Raw genomic sequence first — 9,627 nt, 5'->3', positions numbered from 1 at the left:
GTCAATCAGTGCCAAATTGTATTCTTTCGTCTCAAAACCGGTAATGATCGATTCCGGTGTTGTTCTAGTCTGCATAATTGTTACTTTTGAGCCATTGTGCGTCAGTTGGGATCACATTGGACGCTGAATTTGACTCGTTTGTGGTCAATCTGTGCCAATTTGTATTCTTTCTTCTCAAAACCGGTAATGATCGATTCCGGTGTTGTTCTAGTTTGCATAATTGTTACTTTTGAGCCATTCTACGTTTGTTGGGACTACATTGGACGCTTAATTTGGCTCGGTCGTGGTTAATCTGTGTTAAATTGTATTCTTTCTTTCGAATACAATTTGGCACAGATTGGCCACGAAATCGGGGATATGCTGGTCGTTGAATAGGGACACAAGAAAGTCCAAGCACTGTGCACGTGGAGGTGTTGTAGTAAGCAAAGTCTTTATTACTTATTTTCTTAGTTACTTTTTAATGCACAATCCCGCAAGTATAACAGAACTCGATAGATGTATTTCAAAAACAATAAACAAAACATGAGGCTTTTCCGCTTTTGTCAAAAGTTGTGACAAAACAACAATCAGCTGATGTAACTAGTAGTTACCCTGATCTAACCGTTACGGTCTCAAACAGCACAAGACAGAAATGCATGGAAGCGGATGAAAGAGGTCTACGTTCAGGAGTGGACAAAGGAGTACTGAAGAGGAAGAACCGTTACGTCATAAACCTTTACTTACTACTTGCTGTAGGAGGAAATGGACCTAATGTCATAAAATGTTAACCAAATTCTAATGTGGCGGCTAATTCGAACTTTTACTATTGAGCGTAGTATTTCATGTGGTATAAATTGTCGTCGTCTGCTGCGTATGGAGCCAGATTTGTTATGGGATGTGTAGAAAGGTTTGCAGTATGTAGGATATCAAGTTGGGGGGAGATCCCTGCAAGTTTTTTGGGGAAGGAAAAAAGAAATAAAAGGTCGTTTTCAAAGCGGATATTCGGAAAATTCGATTTTGTGTAGAATACTAGTTTAAAAAGTAACAAAGGTTTACTTTTGCAGATATGTATATTTTTCTACAATGTAATTAATCATAAATTTGCATCTGATAAGTACATTTCTAAAGTTTGTCATTATGTGAAGTATATCACTACATATGTGCGGTGAACTTGTTATGTTTTCTCCTATCCTTGGTAATGAGAGGTTTTATACTTTTTAAGCATTCAAATTCGTTATCCAAAATTACAGGTATCATCAAAGTAGGCCTTCCTTTATAAATATTTTCTGGTGGATTAACTGTCTTAAATTTTGCTGAAGTTACATTCTTCATTTTACACTTCTGGGAGTGACGAAATTCTTTTGCTTCCTCAATTTTCTGGCGAATCATTTCCAAATGTTTTTCCCGCTTACTGTAGTCGCCCATCAGGTGGTCCAAGTTCGTTTCTAATACCTAAAATTGGTAGTTGTAAACTAACATTTAAAGCTGGAAAAATTATCCTGAAACCTTTGCATCAGTTAAACCTGTTTCCATATCTCTCAGTAAAGTAGGTTGCGTTAATAAACCAGATTCCTCCCTTATTTTACTAATGTTGTGACGATATGAATCCCTCTGCTGCTTAGTGTGATTCAAGTTGCCGCGAATGTCTGAGAAACTATAATCCACGTGACCCCGTTCCTGGACTAGATCGGTATAATCGTTTTCCAAGGCTGCTGTTTTTTCTCTGAGATGTGCTAACGTCTATAAATAGAGTGGATATTATGTATTTAAAAGTTACTAAATGATTCTAACGGATGGGCCACTAAAAAAACTGTTGGTGTTGCGGGGGGCTGTTTAGCCCAGACGAACGCAGAGGCCTCAAATGGACCTGTCGCGTCGTTACAGCAGTCTCGGTGATTTAATGAATCTAACGATGCTGGTCGGATGCAACTCTCTTAGTTCGATGGGCTCGTGTTTAACACTTAAAATGGTATATTTTAAAGCAGAAAAAAAAATGATATAGATTGATTGACAGAATGTGACTTTTTAAATATTGTTCTGTCATCGCCAAATGGCTATTATTGACTAAGGGATGGTACCATGTGACAAAATTGATATTCGTTCCTTCATGTTCAATGAATGCAACAGGAAACTTTTGTGTTCCGATAACAAAACGAGAATCTAAAAAGAGCCAAAGATACAAAGTATTAAAACGAAATATCAATTGAATAAATTTCAACCTATAAAATCATCAAGAGTCCTGATAATGATCAAAAGTATCAGTGTATGGTGTTTGTTTTGGTGATGCGGGGGGCTATTTAGCCCGTGCATAGGTCTCAGATGGACCCGTCGCGTCCCGCTAGCCGGAGCTACAGCAGTCCCGTTGATTCAAAGGATCTAACAATGCTGGTCGGATGCAGCTCCCTCAGTTCCCTGTAACACAGCGTTGGCTGTCCCAGGTAGGTGTGACGAAGGCGAGAAAAGGCGGGGCAGTCACTAAGTACATGCCCCGGTGTTTCTTCGCCCTTCAAGCAGCCTCTGCAGGCCGGGTCTTCGTAAATTCTCAGTCTGCGCATATGCCGCGCCAGGTGACAGTAACCCGTCATTAGACCAGTCACCGTTCGTAGTTTACCTCTGTTTAGGTTTAGCAGAAGTTTAGTTCGTTTGGGGCACGGACCAGATATTAGGTCCTTTGCCTGTGCGGGGAGTAGTTATCCAGCGTTGCTGGAAGAGTTTTCCAGCCATGCCTTCTATTGAGCGGACCGCCGTGCTATAGGAGATCCCCACCCTAGGTTCAGGTCCTGATAGCGGTTCCCTAGTTCGAAGGCCGGCAAGTCTGTCAGCCTCCATGTTGCCGGAGATACCCGTGGGTCCCTGCTCCCACGCGATGTATACCCCGCCGCCCCGAGACAGGGCCTCCAAGGTACTTTTACACTCCATTACCAGCTTGGACCGCACCTCATCGGCCTCAATGGCCCTGATGGCAGCCTTACTGTCGGAGCAGTTGACTGTTCTACCACCCCTTTTCGGATCGGATAGGAGAACCAGCCCGCAGACAAGGATGGCATATACTTCGGCCTGAAAGACTGTAGTGTAACTACCGAGCGCGATACTTTGTGACAAGCGTCTGGATGCCGGCCCCCGCGCGTCCTGCTACCAACGATCCAATTCCGGTCCGTAATCGGCCTCCTACTCCTCTCTATCAGGAACTATAACTTTGAAGAGATTTGAGGGCACGAACTTGGAGATCTGATGATCGCCTGGCATCAGGAGGAGCGGACACTGGTCTGTGGCCCAGCCCCATATTCTGCCGTGCCCAAATGAGCAGGCTTGTAGTTGGCCGCCCACGTGCAGCCTGTAAGCTGCGCGCGTGGCCTTACTCGCACGCACAGTTCGAGTGGCATGAGGTTTAACATCACCTCCAGGGCCCTAGAAGGAGTGTTCCTCATTGCCGCCGTCACCGCCAGGCACGCCGCTCTTTGGACTTTGTCCAGTTGCGCGGTTGCTGAACTTTGCTCTACACAGGGCCACCACATTATGGCCCCGTAGGTAATTAGAGGCCTGACTGTGGTGCAGTAGAGCCAGTAGAGCACCCTGGGATTTAGACCCCAGGTGCCACCAACAGTCCTCTTACAGGCCCATAGTATATTCATGGCCCTCTTGTCCCTGGAAGCAAGATGATCGCGCCATGATAGTTTGGGGTATCTAGGCAAAGACATTAATATCTAGGTGTATACCTAGATATTTCACCGTGAGGTGGTATTCGAGATTCGTCCCGAAGTATCAGTGTAATGGCCATTAAAAGCAAACGCCACACGCTAAATAGTTTCCATTTTTTATTTATTAATATTCGAACAACGTTCGCTAGTAATTTAAAGCCCCATTCATCAAGTATAATTTTTCTCGAGCTCGTAAAACTAGCAGACCGTATAAATGCACAGTATCTTTCACTCGTACTGCCAGATATTTGCCATTCTATAATTTTTCTTAGTATCCATAAAATTGGATAAACCGTGACTTAATTCGAAAACTGTTAGAACAAGTCTAATAACATAAGTGGTCGCATCGATAACCAACACGAAAAAAACTCGACTGGACATGGATCTGGTGAGCGCAAAGGGAGTTTTCTAACAAAACGTGGCGTTGCATAGAAAACGAGCTCTATAAATCGTTTTGCTCGTGTTCGATCAAAATGCAGATATATTGATGGGAGTGATTAAGAGTGTAACGTGACTTAAGTGGAACTGAGGGGTGGTGGACCAGAAAAATTAAATAAAATCTACGATGGACAGACGATGTCGAAGGAATCGCTAGCAACTGGCTACAAGAAGCTCAGAACCGACACAACTGGAATCATTTAGGGGAGAAGTTCTAAAGCTGGTCATTCACAATACTGCGGCGTCGTACGACAGGATTGTACAACGGCGTTAAACGATTTGATTGAATGTTGGACGAGAATACTTACGAAAAATTATAGAAAACTGCTCTCCACTCTCTCAAAAACTTCAAAGTCTAAGGATTTTAACAAGACACAACACGCAATCAAAATTTAAAAATAGTAATGAAAAGTAATCCAGTTTTAAATGTCAATAATCCACTATCCGATAGTCCTTAAAAAAATATTTTGACATGCATTGTCATTTTGCTGATAAACGTTTCATAAGGAAGATACAGACAGACAGTCCTCCAAAATTTAGTTTAAATAATTGTTTTTTTGCTATAACTGTCTAAATTTGATTTAAATTGCTTCAACGGTCGCAGAATTATAACAAAAGCTGAACTTTGGAGGGCTGTATCTTCCTGGCAATGAGTTCTTTTAAAAAATGACAACATGCATTTCTACTTCTTTTTTGGTTGAATGTATGTATTTTGTATTGTATGTAGGTCAGGTCTACATTAAGTATTAGTAATAAATTGAGTTAAAAGCGTTCAATTAAAATAACTACCCACTAAAATCTGAATTAGTAACTTTTTTCGCCTGTATTAAACAATATAGTTAATTTTTTGCAGTAAAAACTTAATTTGATAAAAAATGCATTTAACACAAATTGAGATCATTTTGAACATTCTCATCATATGACAATCATTTTCGAGATTTCCGTAACAACAAACTTATCTTGGACACACCTACCTGGGTCGTACTGCTACATTTAGTCCTCAATCTAGTCAATTCCTCATCCTTTTCCTCAATTTTATCAGCATAACTTTGGTTTATTATCTTTAGTTGTTCATAATCAGCTAGAAATAATCCAGGAGCGACTTCGTTTATGTCATTAATCGCATCCAGTTTTTCTTGAACCATCTCCTTCAGTTTGATGTAAGTCAGTCTCATGAAACTAACCTGTTCCATTTCAGCATTCTGACGTTTAATTAATCGGTTTACCAACTAAAAATTCCTGATTAAAGCAATTTTGCTTTGATTTTTGATAAATTGGAGTGTACTTTATCTGAAATAGGAGTCCCAGTTTTACGATAAATCAATCCATAACCAATTTCAGCTTCTCTGTTTTGCATTTTTGTAAACATGTTATTAAGCTCCCGAAATCTATCATCACGCGTCTGTTTTGCCTCTCTGATTTCTTCATTTATTCTGGTCCTTTCATTTGTATTGAGTTCCATCAGTTCACCATACGCGTCTAGTTTTTTGTTGTATTTAATCTGCTGATCGTAAGACCATTCTAACTCTTTAGTGACATAATCCATCTAGATTTCATATTGTTAAGTACTTAAGAAATATACCACAAACCCTACAAATGCACCTTTTTGCGTTTAAAATACATTGCAAGTTTTTTCTGTAAAATTAAATTTCTTATTTTTCTCTCGGCTATTTCCGCCATGGCTTTGTCGTGTCGTTCATAATAAGGTTCACGATTCAATCTAGAGAGTTCTTGTTCTTCAATCACAATCGACTGTTCTTCTTCTTCTACGACATCTACAAAAGCATCGCTATTAGTCAAGTCAGTTAATGCAAGTGCAAATAAAATAGGATACCATCTAAGACAATCATAGGACCACCAATACCCATATCAAACCCAATGAGATCGTCGTCCTCTTCATTTCCGGCTTGAATTCTAGGCCCCATTTCTACATAACTAATGGACTGTCGTGTTCTTGACATTTTTCTGCTTGACGAAACTGAGGTACGACCTGTATGAACAGCCAATAAAGGGAGATTTTATAAAAATTTATGGTTAATCGAAATTCGCTCGTTTTTTCCATTTTGTGTGCGGTAACTTACCTGTCTGTGCGCCTAAGCTGTCCGTTTGGTCCAAACCTATCAAAATCTTAATGTGAATATCTCTGAATGTAAAGAAACTAGAAAAATGCAATTTGATGCAAGTGTTACAAGTAGAGGGAACCAGAACTACCATATTTTAATGAAAAGAAGTAGTTCATCTTCACACAGTGGAGTTGTAGTGTAAGTACAAGCAAAAAACGTCAAAAGTCAATCTCCACAAAATCTTTTTAATAGCTAAAATCTGCCCAGCATGTTTCGAGTGTATAAACGATTCATCCTCAGGGGCTAAAATTCACGGACCTGTCACATGTCCGCTGGCTGTGATAATCGCAACCTGGGTTACGCTGTCCCCCCATTCGAGGGACAGCCAGCGGACATGTGGCAGACCCATGAATTTTAGCCCCTGAGGATGTCGTTTATACACTCGGAACATGTTGGGAAGCTTTTAGCTACTAAATGAAGATTTTGTGGCGATTAACTTTGTGTTTTTGCTTGTACTTACCATATTTTAGTGGAGAGAGAAGAGGAACATTTTGAGCTAAATAAAACTATGATTTCCTTTCAAACTTATGTCGTACATTCTAAAACACTCTTGGAATTGATGTACATTCAGTAGTAATGATCCACTGCTGAAGATCATGGAAGGGAAGAATCTAAAATGGCTTACAAAAGTGTTCAATGTGATCTTCTACAGGGTGTTACCCTCTCCAAAAAGCCTAATGCTAGCAAATGTAGCGAGTTTCGAACAGTAAACTTGATGAGCCATTTACTAAAGATAATTCACAGTAGAATATTTAAACTATGTCAGAAATAGATAGAATCTGAGACTCAGTTCGGCTTTAGAAGTGCTGTAGATACTAGAGAGGCTCTATTTTCGATCCAGGTGCTGTTTCAGTGGTGCAGGGACGTCAAATGCGGTGTATACGCATGTTTCATAGATTATAGAAAGGTGTTTGATCAAGTGCGGCACACGCAAATGAAGGAAGTTTTGCAAAAAGCTGGCATCGATGTGAAGGATGTCAAAATCATTAGAAATCTTTACTGGAATCAGATGGCTTGTGTCAGAGTAGACAGAGAGACAGCAGAGGAGATACAAAGATTAACTTTCAATCGGTACTCGGAATACATCTTCAGAGAAGCCCTGCAAGGTATTGAAGCTGGAATCCTGCTAAACGGCGAACGATTGAATAACAAAGTATGCAGATGATACCGTTATATTTGCAGACAACATTACAACTCCTAATGAACAGTGTTAAATCAAACACCAACAAAATAAAGTACATGATAATCAGTAAAAACCAAAACACCCGTGGTATTATATTGGTAGACTTTTAGAAAAAGTCAACAAATACATATACTTGGGCACGAACATAAATGAGAATTGGGACCACTCGTGAAGATCGGAACACGTATTGAAATACCCAGAATAGCATTTGTCAGGATGAAAAAAGTCTTTACTAGCCATGACTTACAGCTGTACACGAAAATTCGCTTATTGCAATGCTACGTATTATAGAGTCTAAACGTGGACGCTTACGGAGGCCTCCTCCAAAAAAAACTTGAGGCATTTGAAATGTGGCTGTACTGAAGAATCCAACAGCCAACTGCACCATGCGCAGAGAGAACCCAATACGGATCAGGATGGAAAAGGAAAAAGAAGTCCTGAATACAGTTAATAAGACTCAAAAGCTACAATATTTGGGACATGAAATGGGTAATGAGAGCCGATATGTCTTTTTGCAGAGGATCCTATAAGGCAAGGTATATGGAGCTAAAGGAGTCAGCTATTCCGCGCTGCTACTCGTATACAGAACGGTTAGACATTCTAAGAAGAAGGATATCATCTAGTGAAGCTAGATGTGTTTTAAATACAGTTACCCCAAAGAACAATCTTGAGGTATGTCAAATATGGTAATCTTGGCGGCCATTTTCTGAGACCTCTTTTCCCAATGCACTGTCTAGAAACGTATCATTTCAAAATTGTTTTACACGATGTACAAGGTGGCTCCCCATCTTGCTGAAAATGTATTAATGCCTGGTTTATACAGCAAATTAAATTAAGGCTTTAGGTATACCAAAAACAAAACGGTAAAGAAACACCAAAAGAATTACATAAACTCATACAATTATATTTTGAAAGAAATTACTTCTAAAATGGAAGCAACCAACAAGCAAATGCAGCGGAGGAAAAATCCAAATAATACAAATTATAAAAATATAGTTTTTGAAAAATATACGAACCTTTTCCTTGCAGCTTAGCTTCGCTTTCCATTGACTTTCTAGTACTTAATTTACTTCCTAGTTTGCTTTTCCGAACCTCCGATGTTCTACAAAAATGGATGATTTAGCATGCCATATCTCAGATTAAGACTTCTACCTTGCTGTTAATGTATTTGCTACCGATCCGCGTTCCAGAGGTTCTGAAAAATAACAACATGACTCTTACATTCTTACACCATGTGTGTCAAAGCAGTACTGTTTATTGGAACTTCTTCAGAAGCCTGGTTCACTCCAGAAATGTCTACTTTGCTTGGTGATACATTTTCGGACTCCTCAGTCATGCCCAAAATCTACAAAATTATGCATATCAACTAGAGTAATTTTATTTTAAAATTTTTAACCACCGCTTTCGGTTCGTTCTCATCATCCGGTTTGGATTCGTCGAAAAAAGCTCCCTCCACAGTATCGTGATCTGGTGTAGCAGCAGGCGCATTTTCATCTTCCTCCTGAACTTTCTCATCAGTTTCTGTCTTATCGCCAGAATCATTAAAGTTATTTTCGTCAGTTTGCAATTTCGATTCACTCTAACAAATTACATTTTGATTTTTAAAGCTAGAAGTTATTGAGCAATTTGTAACCTTTTTCTCTAAAGTTTCTTCTTCCTGTGCTTGCTGCTGCTGGTCTTCGGGCAAGGTATTAGGGACGTCTTCTTTCGATTCTTCGGGTTCACTCATCGTATACACTTAAAAATACTCTAATATATGAGAAAAAAATATTTCCTATAGTTTTGACAAAGCTGTCATGTGATTATGTGAGTATTTATTACTTGCTAGTATTTTTTATTTACCTGATTGTACCGGAGCTCACTTTTAAGTGTAGATCTAAGGGGCAAATCGCCCGTTAAATCGCGTTTTTAAGTTATTATATTAGCTGACCACTCAGGATAACTGTACTTGTTGCATTTAATGAAAATGTTCGCATCGTATGTGTCCGTGTTTTTAGCAAATCGTACGATTTGACTGCAGTCAAACTGGCCTGTCTGCTGCAGTACAATCTTATTAATTGTTATAAGATATGCCGCAGTATCTTTAATTTTCAACGCAAAGCGGAGCAAGCCAATGTCGCTCTCAGAGCAAGAAAACGGTACTTTTCACTATCAATACGTAAATAACCATTCTAGATTTACTGTATATAAGAGCCGCATTCATTTT

General features: G+C 39.5%; 1 protein-coding gene across 2 annotated transcripts; it reads right to left on the bottom strand.

Moving 5' to 3' along the window:
- Nucleotides 1–1,030: 1,030 nt before the first annotated feature.
- Nucleotides 1,031–9,237, bottom strand: LOC145740274 (uncharacterized). 2 transcript variants are annotated; one of them, XM_081995712.1, is made up of 12 exons: nt 9,055–9,235; nt 8,821–9,000; nt 8,673–8,766; nt 8,574–8,616; nt 8,438–8,523; nt 6,197–6,232; nt 5,950–6,105; nt 5,718–5,890; nt 5,401–5,661; nt 5,090–5,344; nt 1,486–1,719; nt 1,031–1,431 (listed from the first exon to the last, which is right to left on the bottom strand). In XM_081995712.1, exons 1-12 carry the CDS (start codon nt 9,148–9,150, stop codon nt 1,132–1,134), a joined length of 1,914 nt encoding a protein of 637 aa, XP_081851838.1. In that variant the 5' UTR covers nt 9,151–9,235; the 3' UTR covers nt 1,031–1,131. The 2 variants fall into 2 exon arrangements, with proteins under 2 accessions (XP_081851838.1, XP_081851839.1); XM_081995713.1 differs by having other exon boundaries at nt 1,267–1,424; nt 9,055–9,237.
- Nucleotides 9,238–9,627: the final 390 nt, after the last annotated feature.

Source organism: Ips typographus, linkage group LG1 (genome assembly GCF_016097725.1).
Source record: "Ips typographus isolate SLU linkage group LG1, UJ_Ityp_2.0, whole genome shotgun sequence".
NCBI lineage: Eukaryota > Metazoa > Arthropoda > Insecta > Coleoptera > Curculionidae > Ips > Ips typographus.
The sequence above is the reverse complement of the archived record's forward strand: the minus strand, read 5'-3'. Positions and strand labels throughout refer to the sequence as shown.

Bases quoted from the DNA above. Each gene is read 5' to 3' on its own strand.
- LOC145740274 (XM_081995712.1), bottom strand. From the start codon at position 9,150: ATGAGTGAACCCGAAGAATCGAAAGAAGACGTCCCTAATACCTTGCCC. The intron at 5,891-5,949 runs GTATCCTATTTT...ATGCTTTTGTAG, and splicing joins TCCTATGATTGTCTTAGATG to ATGTCGTAGAAGAAGAAGAA. The intron at 1,432-1,485 runs GTTTCAGGATAA...TACCAATTTTAG, and splicing joins CAGGTTTAACTGATGCAAAG to GTATTAGAAACGAACTTGGA.